Raw genomic sequence first — 23,535 nt, forward strand, 5'->3', positions numbered from 1 at the left:
TTCCCTGGTTCCCTACAGTGCCTCAGGTTTTCTGAGCTCTCCGGGGCCTTTCTCTTTCTTAATTTTGCCTTCTGTTGGTGAATTCTCCATCCCCTGAGTGTGGCCTTCTCTGCTGGGAGTGAGGGTAGCTGGAAGTAAGTCAGGGCCTAGTCTACACAGAACAATCTTGTAGCTATCCATGTAAGATTCTTCATGTGACTGATGGGCCCTCACAGGAGCGTGTGTGAACCTAACCCAGCCTTATTTACACTTTTAACTAGCTGGTTCTTTTGGGAAGAAATGAGTTGCTGATGGCTCTTGTCTGGAGTTTTATAATACAGAATAGTATTCATTTTCTGTTGTTATGACGACGGGGAGGGCTCATCGTAGTGATGACACTGTGTGATGATAGCGATGTGCACACGAGCAGTGGGGCTTTCCTGCCACTGCGTGTTTTATATTCAGTGCTATTAATTCATTCAGTAGAGGCGAATATCGCATTTGATGGTATGTAAATCAAGCCACTTGCAAAAAGTTTGTGGCGGTTTCTCTGTTTTGAGGGAAAGCTACAAATGACAATCCCCCATGGAAAAGCCGTAACTGCTGCAAGAGATAGAAAGATTCTAGGCAGGTGACCTCTTCTCTTCACTCAGACATGTTGCCGTGTGGTGCCCTGTCATTATTGGTTGGGGAGGCCTCAAAGCAGGGTTCTACTGCAGTTCCTACAGCAGCAGAATTTCTGGACTAGAGTACATGCACCCCCCATGCAATACACTCTCTCACAGACACATACATACATACATACGTACATACATACATACATGTCTGCACATACATGAACACATATTTATGCACTAGTGTAAATGTGAATAGCAAGGCACCCACATCTGCTGTCCTAGAGGGGGGAAGGGAAGAGAGGGATGTAGAAGAAGAGGGAAGGAATGCTGCATGCATTTTTAAAAAGTATCATTACTAATTAGAAAGTTAGTATCGGGCTGGAGAGATGGTTCAGTGCTTAAGAGCACTGCTTGTTCTTCCAGAGGTCCTGAGTTCAATTCCCAGCAACTACATGGTGGCTCACAACCATCTGTAATGGGATCTGATGACCTCTTCTGGTGTGTCTGAAGACAGCTACAGTGTACTTGTCATATATATATGATAAATAAAATCTTTAAAAAAAAAAAAAGAAGTGACAGTGAAGCTTTTCTTGTGTGAGGACAGTGGCTTGCAATGCCTTAGGCTCAGTAATGTGTCCTGCTGAAAGGTGTCCAAGGTCATTTCTGTCCTTTTTTTTTTTTTTTAAGAAAAAGAAAGTTAGTATCATTAAATTAGAAAGTTTGATAAAAATTCATAATTCTCTTCTTTTTCCTCCTTCTCCTATCCTGGAAAATCACAGTCTCTGTGAGTTTATCCCTGAGAACATGTATTTTTAACAAGTTCCCCCAAATAATTTATAGTCCCATTACAATGAGAAAACTCTTATTCTGTAGCCTTTATACGTGTGATAGTTGCTTCCTAAAACAAAATATCTGAAAGCCCAAGAGAAGACTTCAGTGTGCTAACCCAAGGAGCTTTGTGGACTGCCTCACTCCACATTGAAACTAGAGAAAATTATTTTAAAACACTAGTTAAGTCTCTGGAGATAATCCGAAATTCCTGCAGAAAATAAGAAACATAAAAAGCAAACAAACAAAAATGTAAAAACTCAATAAGAACAGTATTCATGGAATTTGAGTCAGAGACTCCTCCCTCCTCTACCCTACCAGTTCAGTGAATAAAAGCCACTCCATACTGCTTGCAACCATGATTTCAGGTCCTCTGTCCTCCAGCTCCGGGCTGAAGGACTATTTTCCCATGTAGGACATGTCTATTCCTGCCCCCCAAACCACCTGTTTTGAGGTTTGAGTATGAGTGAGCGTAGCCTAGAGGTGTAGAGCTATTCTTCAAAGCCTTCACTCAGAGACAGCATCTGTACCAGGGGAACAGTGCTGTGAGAATATTAGGGACTCCTCTGGTGGATGAGACAAAGTATGAAAATTTGTGGTTACTCACCCCATCCCCAAGAAGTTAGCTCCTAAAGTGGAGGTTCCACCAAGGAAACCACACCCCTCCCTCCAACCCCAGCCCTAGAGCCATGAATGGCTTGGAGATTTGATTGAGGGCAGAAACATACTGTACAAAACCAAGTCACAAATCTTTCCCCAAAGGAACTGACTTTATCTACAACAGAGATCACAGATGTTTAAGGCAATAGAGCTTTTAAAAGTGCCCTTGGGGGGAATCTTGTAAAAGGCAGGGATTGGAGATGTAGATTAAACTTTAGACCTGATAGTTTAGCAAATAAAATTGGGGAAAGAAAAATCACAAAGGAAATTCTTTACGCTGAAAGCAACTGTTCCCAGAAAGTAATTTGAATCTACCATAATTGACAGTACTGGTTAAAAATTAATTATGTAACTATAAAGGGCAAGGTATGTACAAATGCACCCTCCTTCTGGCTATTCACTGATTTTAAAAGCGGTTGTATAAAATAATATGTACATGCATTGTTGGAACTATAATCTGGAAATGTAATAAAAGTAACACACACTAAGGAGCTATGTGGGTAAAAATCTGTGTTGTCAAAGGAAACATCTCCAGTAGGAACTAGAATCCACAAGAGCAAATGAAAACATGTAGAAATGATAACTTGGATGCTAATAAACACAAGCTCTAACATATATCAACTCTCCTTTTCTATCTCAGCCTTAGTAGGCATGCAGTTAAGAAAAAGTGGTAATTATGGCAATGTGGTGTTGAGCTTGAATCATTTATGGATGTAATATGTACGGGAACAATACCACAGTCCATAGGGAAAGGGAATAAAGCCCTCTCCAGGAGAAATGTTTTTACATTCACTGAATTAAATAGCATATTTCAGAAGCTGGTTTTGTTAAGATGTATTTCTTAGATAACTATGAAGATAAGTTAAAAATAGTAAGAACCAATCAGTGACAATATTGAAATGCTACATTAGAAAGTATTCTATTAGTGCAGAAATGTGGAGGAAGCAGAGATATAGGCAGAAATCTGTGACAGATGGAGAAAAGCAATCAGCAAGTATAAGTTCAACTGTGTCAGTAATGACACCAGGAGCCAGTGAGATGGGTCGATACAATGCTTGCTGGATTAACATGAAGACCTGGGGTTGGGCTTCAGCACCATGTAAAAAAACGTGGCATTTTGGTGTGCTGACACTGAGGAAGCATAGACAGGTGCCTTACAGGAACTCCCTGACTGGCCAGTCTAGCTAAATTGGTGATCTCTAGTGTTTTATGGTGGTTCAGTGAAAGACTCTATGTCAAAAAATTAGATGGATAGAAACTGAGGAGGACACCCAATGTTGACCTTTGACCTACACACACACATACTTATACAGTAACATGCACATGTGCACAGTCAGGAACACCTGTACTTAAACAACATATACATACAAGAAATAATGGCACTGAAGGTGAAAAAAATAAACAAAGATGCTAATTGTCAGGTTTCAGAAAGTCAGTACCTAAATGTTTGGCTTCTATAGGAAATACACTTGAGAATGAAAGATACACAGTGATTGAATATACAAGGATGGAAAAACATTGAGCCATTATCCAGAGTAATACAGATTTGTGTCTGGAAACCTCTTTTGTGGAATCACTGGCTGAGTATATGTTGTAGATCCAACACAAACATGTATTCAGGAATCACTGGTCTTGGTGACCTTTAAGGTCCACATGACCTGAGCTCCTTTTGAGAATCTGATCCTAAAGATGGAAATGGAGCCACTACTATATGTTCCTTGCTGACAAGAGTAAGGGAGATTGGTGTTCTGGGGATTACATCTTAGGCAGGCCTGCCAAAGAACCTGAGAGGACAAAGTACCGAATGCAGTGCCAGCCAGCCTGTTCTTATCGGTCAAGTTCAACAGGATGCAATGCTTGTATTTCTACAAACAGCTTTGTGGGTGGAATTTCCCTTTTCTGGCCACTCAGTAGGAGGACTAGAATTTATTTTCTGACCAGCCCTGGACATGTTTATGACCTTTGTGCTTGGCACCATCATCAATATATAACTAGACCAGGGAGGAGAGCAGAACAGACCAGGGAGAAGAGCAGAACAGACCAGGGAGAAGAGCAGAACAGACCAGGGAGAAAGGCAGAACAGACCAGGGAGAAGAGCAGAACAGACCAGGGAGAAGAGCAGGACAGACCAGGGAGAAGAGCAGAACAGACCAGGGAGAAGAGCAGGACAGACCAGGGAGAAGAACAGAACCGACCAGGGAGAAGAGTAGAACAGAGCATGGGGAAGTGGCGCCTACATGCAAGGCTGCAGGCCTCTACTCTTACTGTTCACCTTGTCACCTGAGAGCTTTTAAAAACATGATATATTTGGCTCTTGTCACCCTAGATTGTGGTTTAACTGTACAGAGTGGACCCTGGGAAATCTCTATAAGATTGGAAATCAATTAGAGATTGGACAGTCCAATGTGAAGAAATGAAGTCAACTGGCATTAGCCCTGGATTGAGCTCTACAGGAATCATTGTTACCTAATACGGTTGGTTGGAGGACAAAGACTCCCCTATCCAGTGTCAAGCACCTGCCTGTCTTCCCCCTTTCCTTCTTGGTCGCCACCAATGCTTCTGATGCCCCTTTGCCTTTGTGTACTGGTTCCCAGTCAGCCCTGGTTGGATGGAAAACACCAGGGTCCTTAGGCTTTGGAAGAACATCTCAACATCACTGTAGTGCACTGCACTGGCTTACATACTAGCTGCTCAGCCATTGGCCCAGGTTGATTCCAAAAAGTTTCTCTGAGCTAATGCTGAGGGCTTGGGTACTGCTGCTTGAAAAGCCTGCCCCGGCTCTCTATCTTTTGTAGCATTCCCCATCCCCCTATGCTCTCTCTTTTCCCAGATCTATTTTACATGGCACCAGAATACATGCCTGGCAGATCCACATCAGCTTACTCTCTGGTGTCCCTAACGACACTCAAGACCCATGGGCATAAGAATTTTAAATCTTGGTTCTTCCTTGGTTCTTCCTTGGTTCAGCCGTGATAACTGGATAGATGTGTGGATAGATGGATGGATGGACCAACGGACAGATAGTAAATACATAAGAGAACAAAGTTAAAATTTGAATAATAAAGCAAGACACGAACTAAAGGGGCCTTGAAATCTTGGACTTCTTGTGTTCTATGTAGACAAATTCTTGTTCCTCTGTAGCCTTGGGTTTCCTGGTAGATAGTATTGTTCCAAGAAGGAAGAGGCTGGAAGAAGTCCACCTGCTAGACCTCCTTGACCATTTTAGAAAGGGACTAATCTGCAAATTCCAGAGCAAGTCAAGAGAATAGCAAATAGTCTTCAAAAATGGGGGCATTTAATTCTCTCTCCAGAGACCACGTTTCCTTGGGGTATGAGTCATAATACCTTTGGAAGAAATGTCACTTCACCATGTCCCATCGCCTGTAGTGAACATTCTCAGCCAGCCTGATTCTTTCACATTAAGGGCAAAGTCAAATATCCTGGCAAGACAAGCCAGGACACTGGGTGCCAACTGCGGCTCTGCATTTCCTTTCTGGTGTAGCCTTAGGCAGGATATTCACATTCCTCACGGCCTCCTCTGTAGCCTGAGGGTAAGGGCAGTGCCTTTGCTGGGAATTTTGAGAGGGAAAACTTTGGTTTTACTTTTGGGCACACATTTAACATGGTGTTGTGCTTGGCAGATGCCCACCTATTCTTGTTGTCAGGTCAGAAATGCTATAAGAAATACCCTTTGTTCCAGACAGCTCCTTGGAGTTGCCAAGTGTGGGACTTCTCAGACATTGTCACCCAAAGCAAGCATGTTATAGTTGATTTGATGCAGAAGGTCAGCAGGTGCTGACCCTCTCAGCTACTTCTGCTACTGCTGCCCCAGACAATACTCTAGCTAGACCCTGTACAAGAAGGCCAAGGGATAGATGGAATACTGATAAATGCATTTACCTGAACTTTTAGCTTCTGATTTCAGCATTAAAGATGGCCTAAAATTACCATGTGCCACTGAAGGGCTGTGTTGTTCCTAATCACATTCTCTGCTGGTGTCCTTGAGTCTAATGCCAGCCGTGTGTGCCCTTTTAATCTTGCAGTGATGTTAACTATCTCTCTATCAATCTATCATGTATCCATCTTTCTATCTTCTCTTTTCTCTCTCTCTTACCTCCATGGATGCTTCTCTTAGTGCCAAAAAAGAAGGGCATTTCTCTTTTCCTTCAACCTGCTGTGGGTTTCTGTGGCCCTTTGACATATGGCCAGGCAATTGTTTTCATGGCTGTTTAATGGTTTGTGAAGCAATTGCTGGAGGAAACATCTCTACAACAAGCCAAGCCAGAGGGGCAGAAGGATTTGTGGGCCAATGTTATCTTTGCTGAGCACTAGGCCGTTCCTATTCTTTCCTCTCTGTAGCCAGCAGTGACAGATGGCTTCCACCTGGACTGACCTACTGTCTAGCCAAACCAGAGCAGATAGTCATCCATCAGCTTCCCTATTTGCCCCCTAGAGGGCAGCCTGTGGTTTGTGAGAGGGCAGGGTTGGAGGTTTTGCTTAGAGCTCATAGCTTCCTGTAGCTGCTGCAGTGTGGCTCCAAGCAGGCTCAATTCCTACTCCAGATGTTACAGCCCCGATGTCCATATGTTTCAAGGTGGGATCAGCAGGTTTATATGGTAATGTTAAACTAATTAATCATAAACTGATGCTTTTGCAGCTCTAGGACCCAAAGTGGGCTTGGGATTACAAAGATATCAGTGTTACACATGGTCTTATTAAGCTGGAGAGAGAGGGAGGGCCAGCTCAGCTGTGGAACGATCTCTTTTTTTTTTTACCAATACAGGACGTTATTATGAGAAAATCTCCAAATAACTTCCCATAGCACTCTTTGAGTGTGACAAGATAAAAATATAAGTTGCAGGACACAAGAAAAAAGCAGCAGTAAGAAAGGGGGGTTAGCAGACTGGGGAGCAAAGCCCTGGCTCTGTCTCCTTTGTTCTCTTTGTGACTTTGAACACATCACTCAACAGACTTAATGAGCGTTGAGCAAACCTAAGTGAAGTCAAGATGTAGCTACATTCTGTTTTTTATTTTCTAAGTATAAAATGACATTGTTACATCAACTTAGCTTCTGAAAAACTTCTAATAAAGTGGGTTTCCATTCCTTATAATAGCAGTCATCAAAACCTGTCTGTTTCATTATTTGCAAATTGACTCCACGTTTTTGAAAAAAAAATGAAAGGTTTACTGAAGCCAAAAAATGGGAAAATATGAGAAATTTTAATGTTGGCTATATACAGCCTGGCCAGATCACCAATTTTAAATAATTAAATAAACTTAATTTTAATTAAAAATACAAAAATGTGTTAAAATCAAAAATATCCCACAGCTACCCAAAGTATTCAAAGTGGAAAAGAAAGAAACTTCAAATCATTTTTGCTCCTCAATAAGATTGGGGGCTGGAGTGTGACTCAGTTACTCAAGCACTGCCTCGTATGTGCAGGCATGGGCTCACTCTGAAGCGCCGATAACAAAAGAATGAGCTGAATAAAAATAGGAGACTGAGCATAAATTCTCTGTAACCCATAGAGAGGGGATATTTTGGTTATTAACTGGCTAGAAAGAGAGTCTCCTCCTTTTATATTTAAGGACACAATTATTTCTGATAACTAATGCGTATGTTCTCTAATTAGGAATATATTTTAAACCAGTTTTTATATGCCTAAGAGAATTAACAGGAGAAGAGATTCCTAAGAGCTACCAACCATCATGTGTAGCTGCTACAGAACTCCAGTGCTCATGTGTGTGGGTCCCTGGTGTGCACAGTGTTGTTCTCAGTTGATATAATACTATTTATATATCTTGTTCTTATTTTTTCAACATTTTATTTTTACCTAAATGGTTTTCTGAGCATGTCGTCCCTTGCCCATTCATTGGCCTAGGTTCCCTATAAAGCTTTGAATTTAGAGTCAAGGGCTCTGGGACTTGTCAAAAGGATCGAGTCCCAATGGTATTCAGGCCTTACTCTTGTGATGATTGGGCAGACAGGCTACGACTTTATGTCCATATGTGACCATGGAAATGCCGTGGTTTCTTTAACTGGAATGGGATTAAGAATCATGACTGGGACTTGTTCTCTACAGAGATGAAACATCTTTGATGACTTTTTGCCTCTGGAGGCAAAGCCACAGCATCCCTAGAGCATAAAATGAAGACCCCCATGCCCAGCCTAGGGAGGAAGGTCCTTCTCTGCTTGGCAGTCCTGTCAGAGAGAAGCAGAAGACTCTTTGTCCCCTTGGGTGAGAATAAGACAGCCCAACTGTAGGTGCTGTGGATGTAGCAAGCACATGCCAAGCAGTCAAGAAGTCTGGTTCAAGCCTGCTGGTCATCTGTTTCTCTAACTTATGGAATGGAAACATACTAGATCAGAAGAATGTAGCTTAGACAGTGTTGCTAACAGAGTGTGACTTCTCAGGTCTCTCTGGATCAAGGAAAGCCTTGTAGATAACTCAGATCTTCAGTCACTTAATTCCTCCTAAGGCTCAGTTATCTGCCAGAAAAGGGTATAGTAAGTGGGGCAGGAGCTGGCAGCTGTACCACTGGCACACATGTGTCAGGCCCTATAGAAGGTGCATCTTCCCGGAAATAGTAGGAGACATTGTTCTGTGTTCTCTGTGAACCAGGCTGGGACTTTGACAGCTCATGGTGCCTCAGGTTATGAATGCTGACATACTTTTTATTGTGCTTTTTACTAATACTTTGATTTGGTTTGAACAGGTTAGGGGATAATGCCAGTTTGCTGAAACTGGATGAGGGAACAGATAATGCTGTTTGTCACATTGACAGTTACCAGGCAACCGACTGGATGCTTTGTGTTACTTGAGGTAACACACAGTGTCTGATCAGAGTGAAACCTGTGACCACAGGTCTGATGGTTGTCCCAGTTCTTAGAAGAAAAGTGAATGGGATTCAAATAATGCAGATTCCTAGCCATGATCTCCTTAGCAACCAGTTCCTGACACAGCGTAAGGTTGCTAAAATCATAGCTTGTTTCTCCTAGAGCTGGTGTCTCTTCCACAAAAGGAACCTAATTTATAAAAAATATTTGCTCATACTTTTTATGGAAAGCTATCACTATCTGTGTCAGTAAGCATCTTTGCATGTTTTCATAGCCACTTGGGGTGTTCCAAGTGAGAGCTCTTTCTGGACGGCTGAAAGCTCAAGATTCTGCCAAGTAGTTCTCCAGAAAATGGCTGCTTCATTGATTTCAGTAGTCATGGCTGACAGGGCCACAGGAGAAGGAACAGTCTAGCCTGTGATCTCCAATTAATGACTTCAAGAAGGAAACAAACAAATGGCAACTTCCATAGGTAGAAAAAGGGGGCAGGGTGCAATAGAGAAGGTTTGCAAATCAGCAAGATTTTGCTGGACTTATTTTTCCTTCTTGCGACCAAATGACCAAATGGAGGATGGTAGATGATACAAGAGACCATGAGGCAACTCGGCTGCAATCTGTAGAGTAGGTCATAGTTACAGCTCACACTGTACTACACTTTAAAAAGTAATGATGACCACGGTAAGAATAATAGTAGTGCTGAGTGTATATGAAGAATTTAATAGATCTGTTCTGAAAGGTGTTAGAAGATACTCATCAGCATGGTTACCACAGCCTGAAATCCCAGGGCTTAGTGGGTAGAAGCAGGAGGATCAGGAGTTCAAAGTCACCTTCAGCTAAACAGTGAGTTTGAGGTCAGTATGTGCACAAAGACATGCCTCATGCCAGCTGTCAGTGAAGTTGTTATCTTCTGATTTGTCTAAGAAGCTCTGCTGAGGGAGAGGGTGTGGAGAGAGGGTGTGAAGAGGGCAGGGCTATTGATCGTGTAGAACATGAGGAACTCAGGCAATCCTGCTCCAGACTTGGTGATCATGCTGCAAGGCAGTGAAGAGCCAAGCTGCGGCCTGTGGACAGCAAGGCTGAGCTGCAGGCATCTCGGGTAAGCAGCAGCATCCTTGCCTCCTCAGTACTGCTGACCCAGAAATGAGAGCTCTGAGATCACCTAGTCCAGCTCCCTTACTTTACAAGTGAGGAAACAGAGGCACAGAGGCATCACGACAGCTTAAGTGAGCGTCTTTGCTGGGGGCAGAATTCACATATATTTCCTCTGGTCCAATGACAGAGATGCCCTGACAGACAGCTGTGTGGAAGCATTTGTGGAGGGGGCAGAGTGGAGGGAATGACTCCATAGTCATTTGAAAATTTGTCTTATGTGGCGAACTCTGAGGGTATGGAATAGGCAGGCAGGAATTCTGCCCCACTCTTTGATCTCTTGCTGCCCCTAACACAGAGCCTGCCCCACTCTCTATAAATATTTGAATGAGTGACAAGCTGTCAACAGTCTCCTGAGATAGCCACAGTAGGACATCTGTAATCACTCCCTGTGTACCCTGGGTGGGAGGAGACTACAAACACCGTGGTGATGAAGGTGACAAATGTCTTACTCTTCCTGCTTTCCTGTACCCTGTGTGACCAAAGCTGAACACCAGCCTTCCCTTGGGACAGGAAAACTGAATACTGTGGAGAGGTCTCTATAAATAGGAGGGGGACCTCCTGGGACTGGAACCTACCTGGGAGGACAGCTTTATGAGACATTATCAATCCTTATAAATCACCAATCCACTTTCTTATAGGCACCCTGGGCATTGTCTGCAGATGGCCATGCAGACAGTAGCTCCCCGTGTTTCTCTGGCCTCTAAAGTATTGTTGGCCTGTGGGAGGTCAGGCTACAAATGCCAGAGTTACTCTAGGAGGGACCTTCAGACACTGAGCAGTAGGGTTTAATATGCCAATAACTCAGACCCTACACCTGTCAACAGGATCTGTAGGAGGTGTGCTTTATAGTTTCTTCAAAGGGCTCCAGAGACTGAACCTAACTGTTCATAGCACTAAACTGTTGATAAATACACCCTGTATCCACCCCACTCATGACTCCTTTTTCCCTCACTGTGCTTCCTGGGAGAGTGCCCAAACCAAGTATTTCCCTGAAATCTCCTGACTCTCATGGTCTGTTTTATAGCATCAGACATCAGTGACAGAAGCAGGATGTTGGGGAGGACTTCGGTGTCCCCCGGAAGAGAAAGACATTGAAGTCAGCACCACCCTTTTCTTCCTTTTTCCCTCTTCATGTCAGGGTGCAGTGGGGTTTTGTTTCTTGTTTCTTGTTTTTTCTTTCTGGCAGTTCTATAAATAGTTTAATTTTTCAGTGGATTTGAGTTCTAACTCAGAAAACAGTGCCGATAATGATCCCTAATTCTATAAAGGATGGTTGTTACTCCTGATAACAGCCAGCACTATTCTAGCTCTATTAAGAACACGAGCTATCTGTGGAAGGGCTCATGCCACACTAAAAACAGAGACAGTACACAGGGGCCTTCAGACCCCAGAATGGATTTGTGCTTACCTACCCCACTTAACCTTTTAAACCTCCACAGAGACCTTTTAAATTAAGAGAGACCTTATCAACCTGGGCCAGGTTTGAGTTGGAGTGTATGGGGATTGGGGACAGTTGAGATGAATGGGGACTGTGAAGAGAAAATAAGGGAACCCTCATTACACCTCTCCGAGTGTTAATGAACTACTGCACAGCTCATAGAGCCCAGGGAAACTGCTGCCTGCTGCTGAGGAGTATTTATCATCATCTGAGGAGATTTGTAACAAGAGCGAGAGTGTGGATAACCTGGCTCCTGGTCCTCCAGGCATCATGTGTGCCGGAGAGCTCCCTGAGGACGCCACATTACATGGCTGCTTTGACAGACAATTAATAGGAGAGAACAGTTAAAAATAATCAGAATGGCTAAGCTGTGTTGCTAGGGTCTTCCTTTTGTCTTGTTCCTTCCAGGCAAGCTTCTGACTGGCCTAGCATGAAACAACATACATGTTCATGAGGTTTTAACCTGCAAGCAAAAATAGGAATGGATGCCAAGGAAAACAGTGTGGAAAGGAGACAGCAGGTCGAGGAAGTCCGTGCAGATGCACTGAGGGACACCTGTTGGTGACTTTCAGAATCAAGGAGGGAAATGTTCCCAAGTCACACAGGGAGAAGCAGGGGCCATTGCAGCCTCCAAACTCTGTCTTTAAGAACCCTAGCTAGTGGCTTGAGCCTCAGGTGTTTTGATGAAGAAAGAGAAGATAGGGAGGTGGGAAGGACACCTTTGGCTGGTGATGGGAAGCTGATTGATTACAATAAACATTCTGCTGTATTGTAGGGGATAGTTATACCCTGTGTACAGCTCTCTAGAGTAAGAGTGATGGCCTTGCTTCCTTCGGCTCCTGCCATGATCCACAGCTTCCAAAGAGTACTCCATGGAGAGTAGCTTCACTGATTGTGGTGGTTCCATAGACTGCACTGATGTGTGTTTGCCTTTGGCTCACATACAATCTGTGTTGGTTCTCTGGTTGAAATGTTTCAACTCTGTAAGAACTTTTCTTGGGCCTATTCTATCTATACACAGATACCAAGCCTATTCCAGTCTCTCTTGTGCTTTAAGTTTTGAGTGGTCTTCTCCAAATATTCCTCTTCCAGCAATGCTCAATAGATGGCTACCTATCCAATCTTCCCCACTAAGTATTTACCCTTCTCTGTCTCCTAGAATGCCTATGTCAACATCAACCGCATCATGTCTGTCGCTTCCCGCCTCTCAGAGGCTGGCCATTATGCCTCTCAGCAAATCAAGCAGATCTCCACGCAGCTAGACCAGGAGTGGAAGAGCTTTGCTGCTGCCCTGGATGAACGCAGTACAATCCTGGCCATGTCTGCTGTGTTCCATCAGAAGGCAGAGCAGGTAAGACCCAGAGGCCTGTTACAGGTGGTGGTAGTGGAAGGCATGTGGGAGCAGGGCATGGCAGGATAGGAACACACATACACTCTCTCCATGCAGAACCCTGAGATCCAATTGAATAGGTTTGGTAATAAGCCTTGTTCTGTCCTACATATACAAGGAACATTGATAACTTATGGCTCTACTTTTCACACAAACAGGAGAGGATTCAGAGAGTGTTTGCATTCTGCTTGCAAGTGGTGTGTGTGTGTGTGTGTGTGTGTGTGTGTGTGTGTGTGAGAGAGAGAGAGAGAGAGAGAGAGAGAGAGAGAGAGAGAGGTGTATGTGGTGTGTGTGAATGTGTATGGTGTGTGTTTGTGGTGTATATATATGAATGTGTATGGTGTGTGTGTTTGTGGTGTGTGTGTTTGTGTATGTGAGTATGTTGGTGTATAGTATATGTGTGTTTGATGTATGAGTGTGTATGTAAATGTGTGTATACATGGTATATATATGAATGTGTATGGTGTATGTTTGTGGTGTGTATGTATGTGTGTGTATGTGAGTGTGTTGATGTGTGGTATATGTGTGTGTGTATGCTGTATAAGTTAAGTGTGTATGTAAGTGTGTATGTGAGTGTGTATGCATGTGTGTGTGTACTGTGTGTATGTGTGTGGTGTGTGCATGCATATGTGAGTGTGTACATGTGTGTGTGCATGTGTGTATAGTAAGTGTGTGTGCATGCAAATCTGTGTGGTATGTGCATGCATATGTGAGTGTGTATATATGTGTGTGTGCATGTTTGTGTAGTAAGTGTGTGTGAGTGTGAATGTGTGTGTTTGTGTGCATGTGAATCTGTGTGGTGTGTGCGTGCATGTGTGGGTATGTGTGTATATGTGTGTGCATGTATGTGTGGTATGTGTGTATGTGAGTGTGTGATTGTATGTGTGTTCGTGCACATGTATATGTGTGTTTGTGTGACTGATTAGTGTACTCTGAACAGAGACTAGAGGAATGGAAGAGTGGTGGTTTGAGTCCTGAGAGCAGAGGAAACTGATTTTACAGGAAGCATGTGTTAGGTACATGCTGTGGATAATGAGGAGTTAGTAAGAATGCAGTGAGTGGGACTATCTGTTGCTACCCTCGGTAGCTATAGGAGCCTGTGGGCAGAACAATAACACAGAAGGAAGCTTCCCAATATGTCGCTCCCATCTGACACTGGATAGTAACTGGCAGTCTTCTAGAATTACCAGGAGATGCCTAAAGACATACAGAATGTAAAACCAAATGTAGCAACCAACAGGCCAGGGGCTAAGGGCAGACAGACACCAGGATAAGCCATCACATATTTGCTGAAGAAAACACAGGGCCAGAACTGAGATGAAATGGAGAAATTAAGGTTATTTGTTTTCTGACTTGGATTGGTTTGGGCCAAAACCAAGTTTACTTGTATCTATTTTAGTGTATTTTCCTCAGGATTTACCAGTCCTTCGGGGAAGTTGTAAACCATGTTTCTCTTTAGTTGGGGAGGAAAAAAAAAGAAGAGATTCAAGACTATTTTTTAAACATTTATTTAGTTAGCTCTTTATTGTCCTCCTATGGGCTGTTTTAGGCAATGAGATAAAAAGGTATTTAGGCAATTAATTTAAATGGAGCCGTGCATCCAGGCGAGGGAGTCACAGACAGTACCATTCCAGACTGTTGGGTGAAGAATTATTTGCATTTTAAAGGGATATTTTTCCACCTAATATATCTGTGCGGTTTCAGAAAGCTCACCTTTTGTGCAGGGGGAGCCATAGTTGTCTACAGTTGTTAATTTTAATTTTATAATAATTTGATGTTTGCTAGGGCCTGTCTGTACACCACATCCCAGGAGCCACTGCCAATGTAGGAGCAGCACAGTCTGTCCTACTATGTTCTGTATGTCCATCCCTCAGGAGCCTTAATCTGTATACCCTATAGAAAGAGTCTCCACAAGGTCCTGGGGGATGCTCGTGATCTCTTGGGGTGTTCTGTGCCTTTCCCACAATTCCCTGTACAGAAGATGCACAGGCTAGCAAACTCTCACTGCATTTCACTCAGTTCATTCAGTCCCTCTCAAGTGCCCAAATGTGCAAGCAATGCTCATTATCCATGGGCTACAGTGGGCTGGGTGGGTGCCTGCTGTCTGCAGATTTTGCAGGGAGGGCCCTGTTGAACATCCAGATGCCAGGCCCTGTCCTGTTCTTTGTAGAAACATTGTTCCTGATGTCTCCCAGGCTGAACTTCGTACTAGGTGTTAGTCCAGCTGTCTGAGGTATTCCTGAAATACTAAAATTTCTCACTGTTGTTGCCAACATGGCTGACCCTGGCTCCTCTTCAGTTTACTTATTCTCCATCCAATGCCCCACACTCACCTGGCATCTCTTTCCAGTTCCTGTCAGGAGTGGACGCCTGGTGTAAGATGTGCAGTGAAGGTGGCCTTCCTTCTGAGATGCAGGACCTGGAGCTGGCAATCCACCATCACCAGTCCTTGTATGAGCAGGTGACCCAGGCCTACACAGAGGTAAGAACTGAAGGGACAACCACAGGTCTGTGTGTGTTGGGTGAGGGCCCTAGAGTACAGCCATGTGTACTGTGCAATAACCTGGGTTCAATTTTAAGGAAAGAAAGCTTTCTACTTTTTTATCTTTAGGAACTTTGGCTTGTGAGCTGTGGAGTCCCTACCCAGGGACAGATTTGTTTTTTGGTTTTGGGGTTTTTTTTTTGCCAGGCCCACCCTGCTGCATATAGCTCATTTCTCCTCGAGGCCTCCCTTGTCTCCTTTCTTTCTTGTCCCTTCGAATGTACCTAGACACCTCCTCACCATGAGTGAGGAGTGAACTTCCTCCTGAGGGAGGAAGGGTTTGAGGAAGCAATGCCGACCCTTCTGAGTTTGCCTTCCTGTTGGTAAAAGAATGTGTAACGCCAGCATTTACACCCCTATATAAAAGCAACTCACTGAACAATCCTTGTTTTCTTCCTAGAAGAGCCAGGGAAGTCCCACAGTATGCAGGAGTAGGACGCTGCCATTTGTGCAGACGACAAACTGAAAGGCCATTCCATTGAAAAACAAAATCTAAGGCAGGAGATGCTGAAGGGTGAAAACAGGAATTTTGTGGAACATTCCCTCCCAGGTGAAAGGAAATAATCACGTGTACACAGGTGTGCAAATACACAAGCATGAACATTTGCTGACCGGCATGGATTCCAAAAAGAACAGGCTGAGGGGGAAAGATGGGAGGGTTCAGAAGCTGGATGAAGAGAGAGGAGTTGCTCGCAGTTACAGCTGGCATTTCTCCTCTGGGCCAGGTCAGTGAGAAGTGTTTATCACTGTGGCCCCCCAAACTGCCTGCATCTGATTGCTCTCAGCTGACTGCTGAAGATGGCAGGATTCAATAAAAATGTCCAAAATTGGGGATTATCATGTGCATTTTAATAACCATTGCTCCAGATGAGTTTGCACGGTCAATGGAAAGGCTTCACCTCAGTGAAGACAGTTAGCATCTTGGGCTCTCTCGCTTGTTGGCTGTGTGGCCCCAGTCAAGCAACTCTGGTCTGCTGAGCTCTGGATCTTCTGTGAAGTTCCTGTGTAGTATCAAGGGATGTAAGGATAGCATGTGCCATGTGCCTGGCTGAGGTCCGACAGTGATGCAGACTAAATACAGAGAGTCTTGTCAGTATAGGAAGCACACGGGGTACTTTTGAACTAATTCAAGTCCTAGCAGCTCTGATCCAAATGGCCCCCACCCAGGCTTTGTCTTATGACAGGGCTGTGCCTCTCTCTACCCATGGCCCACAGATCTCTAAGTTTACTCCTTGTAAAATACGAAAGTATAGAGCCCATGAAGTTCATACCTGTACACCGTCCACTCATATCCATGAGGTACAGGGAATACTGATGTGTGGACAGATGGACTGTTTCTCCCATCTCATGGATCTGGGAGGTTCCTCTCAGCCTCTACAGATGTGGAGACTGAGATATGGAGATAGACCTTACGTTGATTGGAATTTCTAAGACTTGACCACCGTCTCCGCCACCCACCTCTGAGCATAGCATCAAGATAGAGTATTTGTTCAGAGTCCTCCATGGAGAACTGTCCTAGCTGCAGCACTGGGATATCGCTGTTCGAATCTTTAGAGGGGATCTCTTCTGCGTTATCTCTGAGCTGCCCTCCCTCACCAAGGCACTTCGGAGGTGAAGCTAGAGGGTGAGGGCGGGGCCCGTGGGCAGGTGGGATGCTCTCCTCCTTTACTTTAGCCTAACTCTACTACATCACTTCTTTAAACCCCAACACACCTTTGATTCCCCCCCATAAGAAGAATAGAGCTGCTTCTGTGTTCTGGAGTTTTCACATGAGACTGAGGAGAAGAGGGGGGAGGCTGCAAGGCTGGGAAGGGCTTCTGGCTCATCACACACAAGCTAGGGAAACACACCTCTATATACCTTTCCAGTAGGAAAGAAACACCATCTCAACTCCATGCCTGCTTCAACTCTGACTCTAATCCAATTAATCTGGACTTGTAAAATTTCCAATATCCTCTGTGTCAAGAGAGAGAGGCACACATTCAGTGTTAACTCAGCCCAACACTGCAGGGCCAGTGGTGTTGATCCTACAGTACCACCCCTCAGAATGAGCAGTGCTTCTAATTGTGGCAGGGTTCCTGGGACAAGACTGACAGGGATGCAGCTCCCATTGCCACCAACACTGAGGGTGAAATTGGAGAGTCCAGGAACACGAATGGTGTGTCCAAAATCTGACGGTCTCTACCGTACCCTGCATAGTCTAGAAGGATGCATTTCAAGAAAAACAAAGGGTTTGTATAGAGGGAGAAGAAAGGGTAAAAGAATCAGTAATGATTCAAGGAAAGAAAGAAAGTGGAAAGAAATAAAAAAGGAAGGTAACAGGAGAGATGGTAGCCATGAAGATAAAGTGGTAGACAGGGCTGTGCGCTGGTCCCTATGCACTCCACATGTGCTAGCTCACTCAATACCCACCACCACTCTGAAGTGTGTACCCCATCACTCCCCCTTTACAGACAAGGGCACTGATTCTCAGTGCCCTTGTTAATATATCTAGAAGCTTGGGGCCAAGCAGAGAAAGCTGAGGAAGAGAAAGCAAGAGAGATTTAGGGTGGCAACACATGTGTCTTTCTTTCTGACATGAAGTTCTGCCAGCTGATATAGTCAGAGTCATTCAAAATACTCAGGGAGCATCTACTGTGTGGCAGGCACTGCCGTGGACACTGGAGAAGAACTGAGAACAAGGCAAGCCCCCTGCCTGTGTGCAGTCAGCTATACTTGGAGATGGGAGAGAGGAGTTCACATACAGCTGGCTAGCAGTCCTCTCTAGCTCCACTCCTGATGTTCCATTCTCCTCTGGGCTCTAGACACTGTGGCTGGCACACTCCTTGCCTGTGATGAGCCTGTGAGGACTGAGGGTATCAGGTCTCATCGGGAACCCCTGGGTAGATTCCTTCCCCCTCTCTCAGACCCTTCCTGCTTCTGTTCTCCCTTGTTCAGGGCTCTTGACCTGACCGCCCTCCCTTCCTGCAGGTCAGCCAGGATGGGAAAGCACTACTGGATGTCCTGCAGCGTCCTCTGAGTCCCGGGAACTCCGAATCCCTCACAGCCACAGCCAACTACTCCAAGGCGGTACACCAGGTGCTGGATGTGGTACACGAGGTGCTGCACCACCAGCGGCGGCTCGAGAGCATCTGGCAGCACCGCAAGGTGCGGCTTCACCAGCGGCTGCAGCTGTGTGTCTTCCAGCAGGATGTGCAGCAGGTAATAGGCTCTGTGCACCACATCCCATCTTCCGTCTCAGGGTGCCGACAGCTGGACCCCTGACCTGGTTATCAGGCTCAAGGAGGTCTGCACTGGTAAAGGAAACACTGCCACTGAGTCCTCCGCTGCTCCCTCCTCAACCCTCTGCAGGAGAGGACAACAAGACAACTGGCCTTGTTAACGGCGTGCATCTTGCTAAGCAGTTCAAATAGGAGCTCAACCTCAGTAGCAGCTCCTTGTACAGGCAACACGCATCCTCTTCATGCAAGCAGGGAAATACTGCACAACTCTGCTGTTGTAGGGTCCTCTGAGCACTTCTGTAGAGGGGATCTATGGAAAGTGAACTCATGTCTTGAGCGAGGATGAGGTGTACTGACAGAGAGGGAGGGTGGCATATTTTTTGGCTTTTTTATTGGTTTCTTATATCTACCTCCCTTCCAACCCTTATTCTACCCTAATCCCTTCTAACTCCCCCCCCCCCACAGTAGGTAGGAAAGAAAGGTTAGAGGAAAGGGGGGACATAGACCTCTTTAGACTACTTCCTGATGATTAGGAGTGTCAGATCCCTTGGGACAAGTCCAATCTCTGTTGTCAGGATATCTCCAACCAGAAATCCAGCGATAGCAGATGCAGCACCAGCAGGGGAGCAGGAACCACCACAGGCCCTCTCGGGGACATTTATGTCCTCTCTAGAGTCCTCAGAATTAAACTAACTGCAGCTGGCAAAAATCACAACACCCAAGAGTACAAGACAATCATAGTTAGTGGCTGTGGACAAACTGAAGCAGCCCCATATCCCGGACCTGGGATTAAAATAAAAACATATTCACATAATATAATGGCGTTTTAAAAGAAACCAAAGTTCTCACTACATGTGGGGCAGAATATTGGGGCTTTGAGAGTATTGATTAATGAAGCTGGACCTTTGAAACCAGATTTAAAGCAACGGCTGTCAATTACTGTACATCCCATGGTCAGAGGTCATGTTCAGCTTTGTCTGTCTTTTTTGTTATTGTGCTAGTCCCTGATCGTTCATCGCTTTAGGTAAGAATGAGATGATTGTTTCTGACTGTAACAATACAGCCATGCCACCATTGCCCATCCAGAGGAACTTGCTCCTTCTTTCCCCCTTGTGTTTTCTGTTTCTCTGTCTGTGGCGACCCTGGGAGCTTTGCCCAGAGGATCATACACTGGGTAGGAAAGCTAAATAGAATCTGGACCCAAGATCAAGGCCAAGGTCACCTCCCTCTGACTATCCTGGGGAGGCAGGGTGAGACACTTGAATGCAAACTCCTGTTGTCAGGTTCCTGTAGCCATGGCTGCTGAGGAATTTCAGTATCTGACACAGGAAGTACCAGTTCACTTTCCTTCCATTCTTTCATGCTGTTGGGTGAGTATAGTTGAGAAAAAGCAAGATAGCAGGAGAGGGTGAGAGCCTGGGCACATGTCTTCACAGCTCCTGTTGACAGAAGTCTTAGTTAGGTGCCCAAGGTGGACAGGCAGGATAGGGGCCATCCTTACTATTGCTACACATCCTGGGAGCCAGGGGAGTTGGCATGAGTAAAGGCCTTCAGGCTTGCTCTTCCTTCTTGGGCTTCCCTAACTCCTTTCTGGCACCCCTTCCTGACTGACATATGATGGAGTCATCAGAAAGATACCTCAGTCCCCAGGGGTGAGCATGGCTGGTGTGCCAATCAGCTCTGAGACCTGGGGCTGGCAGGAAAGAAGAAGCAGACGAGTTAGCTGCCTGCTTAGGCCATCTGGAGCTGTCTGGAAAAATTCATCACCCTGAGCTCAGAGATCAGGGGAGCTGTCTGGTCTCCAAGTGAGAAAGATGAGTGAAGAGTCTGCCCCACAAAGACAAAAGATGACTGTGGCCACATCCATAAACTCTCTGTGATTGGCCAAGATGACATTACCTAACCAGTTCCAGTGGGATAGTGTGCTGGGCTCCTCCTCTGCCTCCTGCTGTGACACAGGTGGGCCTCTGTAGAGCTGCAGAACAGCTCTGGAGATAGAAGTGTGTCCCACATGGATTTTCTCAAATCTATAGTCATCAGACTTTCATGTGGCCATGTGGCATCTCTACTAAAAGGGAGAGAAGTGTAGTAACAGTGCACATGAGACTTCTCTACAACATCTTAACAGTAAGTGTCTCTGTTAATCATATTGTTGGTGCCGTGGGAAAACAGACAGAGGATTGGGAGGTGAGTGTGGATGTTTCATGATCACTGAATTCTCAGAATGGTCAGCTCCACTGTTCTCTTTAGGGGGTACAAATGTGACTTTTGAGAGCATAGCTGTTCAGCTGTTCGCTCACCATCCTGCTTGCTTCATCATTGGCTCACTCCTTCTCGGCACAAGTAGATGTGCATAGACGGGAGAAAACCAAAAGTAAGGCTGAGCAAACCTGCTGCTGAGTCTCAGTTGCCTGCCCGACATCCAGTCCATCATTTCTGCCTGGGGGTTGTCTGAACTCACAGCCATGAGGGTCAGAGTGATGAATGTAGTTTTCTGTCTCTTGACTCCCAGCCTTGCACGAGCCTGTCCTTGTGTGAGGATACAGACTACACGCTCTATTTCCCTGTTCCATCCTAGTGTGGAAGTTTGTGCCTGTAATCCTAGCATTTATGGTGAAGAATTTAAGGGCATCTTAAGCTACATAGTGAATTCAAAGCCAGCTTGAGCTACGTGAGGCTTAGTCTCAAAAAACGGAATCTTGATAACATGCTCGACATTGAATCCCATCATCATTTAAAAACCGAGTGTCTCCTTCCTTCCAGTCTATTCAAGAACAGAGATCAGTATTTCTTTCTGAGTTCTGTATAGCTTTTAGCTGTGTCTACATTGAGCTGGGGTTCTCTTTATACTTGATGAACTGACCAGCAACTATCAGAAGACCTCCTCCACTTGCTTTTGTCAAGTGACTGCTTAGCCCTCCCTCAGCCATGCAGTAGGTGTTCTATTGGTGAGTAGACAGCTGAGAGGACTGTGGTAGAATACCTTCAAGTTCTTGGTGTTCATGGCCCAGGCTGAGGACATGGGATGTAGTCTCAATGCTCACGAATGCCATGTTGCTCACTGATTATTCAACAAGTTCAGGTCTCTTCCATGGGCCCGGAATTGAACTCAGTGCTGGTGAGATGCCAGGTTAGTTAGTTAGTTAGAAAGATACAAGAAATACAAAGCACAGGTCTGCCAGAGTATGCCTGTCAACATGCAGGGTAATTGAGTATTAGTGCAACACTTTCAGGCAAAGGAGTGAAGTGGCAGGATTGGTGTCTTAAAGGAAGAGAGAGTTCTTTAAATCCTACATAGTCTGGACCCAAGATAGCTAAGCACATTGGGATCCAGAGATGTTTTCCCAGAAGACTGCATGGGAGGCTCATGTGCAGGTATCATCAGCCAGGGCAAAGCAGAATGGTAGACACCAGGGCATGGGTTCAGGAGTCAGTAAATCCTGTGTTTCAACATGTCTGATCTCTGTGAGCAGCAGAACATAGATACTTCCCTGCATCTCATGATGCTTCTGGGTTTTTTCCTACTTCTAAATCAGGATTGATAACAGTAGCACCTTCCTTATGACACAGAAGCAAACACAGTAGCTGCCTATCACAGAATCCTATTCTCTCTCCATGGTCCTCGGGTGCCCCCTGGTGCTTGTGCTGTTGGAGACTCCACAACATCTGCTGTGTAGGTTGGCTGATAAAGGAGTCCATTTCATTCAGTAATTAAATCTCAAAGCTCAATACAGCCAGCAATCAACATAGCCAGTCAAACTGACTATACAGTTGGGGGAATTGAGTCCCAGCAATGTCAAGTGACTTGGTCATAACCACACAGCTAGGTTATTAATGCCAGGAGCAGAAAGTAGGTAGTCTAGTCCACACTCCAGTTGTCTTAGAAAAAAATGCTCAGGAAAGACACAGGAAGATAGAAAATAAGATGGGGGAGACAGAAAGATGCACATTACACAGGGGAAGGCAGACCGCATACCCCAGGCAGAGACACAGATTGACAGGCAGGAAGTAAAGTAAAAGGAAACAAACTTACAGATGGAAGCCATTAAGGCAGGTGTAGCTGCAGAGGGAAGAAACAACGTGCAAAATGCAGACAGAAGAAAGAGCCTGGGTCTTGTAAAGGGAGGACAGAGACAAGCTCTGCCTGTCTGCCATCTTGCCCCAGAGCTATTTCTGGAGTTAGATCTTGCCCAGGTAGGCATATTTTGCCCTTTTAGGCTTGAAATCATTGTGAAGCAGAGATGCGTAAGCTGGAGATGTCAGTGTGAAAGATTTCATTTAAACACTTGCTTCTAGAACTGGTCTGGTTCCCTACCCTTGGTCCCCACAGGTGTGTTCTCAGCTTTCTTCCTCCCTGCTGAGGTATGGGAATGTTAGAAATTTGGCTTGAAGGTAAAACTGGAAGTTGAATTTATTAGCTAAAGAAAAATAAGGTTACCTGCTATTCAGTCAGTGTGGATTTTTTTTTCAGTTTTTTTTTTCTCAGCTTAGTGTAGAACTGTATTGAGCAACAGCCATAAAAGCCGTCCTGTCAGCATCAGGCATAAAAGCAGCCTGTGTCTGCATCAGCCAGTCTCTACCTTGTGCCTTGTATGGTCCTGTAACTCCTCTGACTTCCTGTGTATGCAAAAGCCTACACAGACCTCATATGGTTGGGAAGAACGAGGAGTAACTACTAACTAGACATCTATTCTTTCTGGGAGAAGTAAATTACTTGTGTGTTTTCTTAGTCAGAGGAACTGTTTTCAGAGCAACCTGGCAGGTCAACTTGTTCTGTCTCCCTTTCTTCCTTGCCTAGTTTTGTGCGTGCGTGCGTGCGTGCGTGTGTGTGTGTGTGTGTGTGTGTGTGTGTGTGTGTGTGTGTGTGTGT

At 45.0% G+C, this 23,535-nt stretch overlaps 1 protein-coding gene across 1 annotated transcript in view; it reads left to right on the forward strand.

Moving 5' to 3' along the window:
- LOC114608321 (kalirin-like) overlaps positions 1–23,535 on the forward strand; it is a 473,938-nt gene that overhangs the window by 294,636 nt on the left and 155,767 nt on the right. Inside the window, exons 11-13 of the mRNA XM_028752277.1 lie at positions 12,672–12,863; positions 15,253–15,384; positions 18,415–18,645. Of these exons, the coding sequence (XP_028608110.1) occupies positions 12,672–12,863; positions 15,253–15,384; positions 18,415–18,645 (555 nt within the window). The remainder of the gene's footprint in view (positions 1–12,671; positions 12,864–15,252; positions 15,385–18,414; positions 18,646–23,535) is intronic.

This window comes from Grammomys surdaster, unplaced genomic scaffold, assembly GCF_004785775.1.
Source record: "Grammomys surdaster isolate TR1022 unplaced genomic scaffold, NIH_TR_1.0 125889, whole genome shotgun sequence".
In the NCBI taxonomy this organism is placed as follows: Eukaryota; Metazoa; Chordata; class Mammalia; order Rodentia; family Muridae; genus Grammomys; species Grammomys surdaster.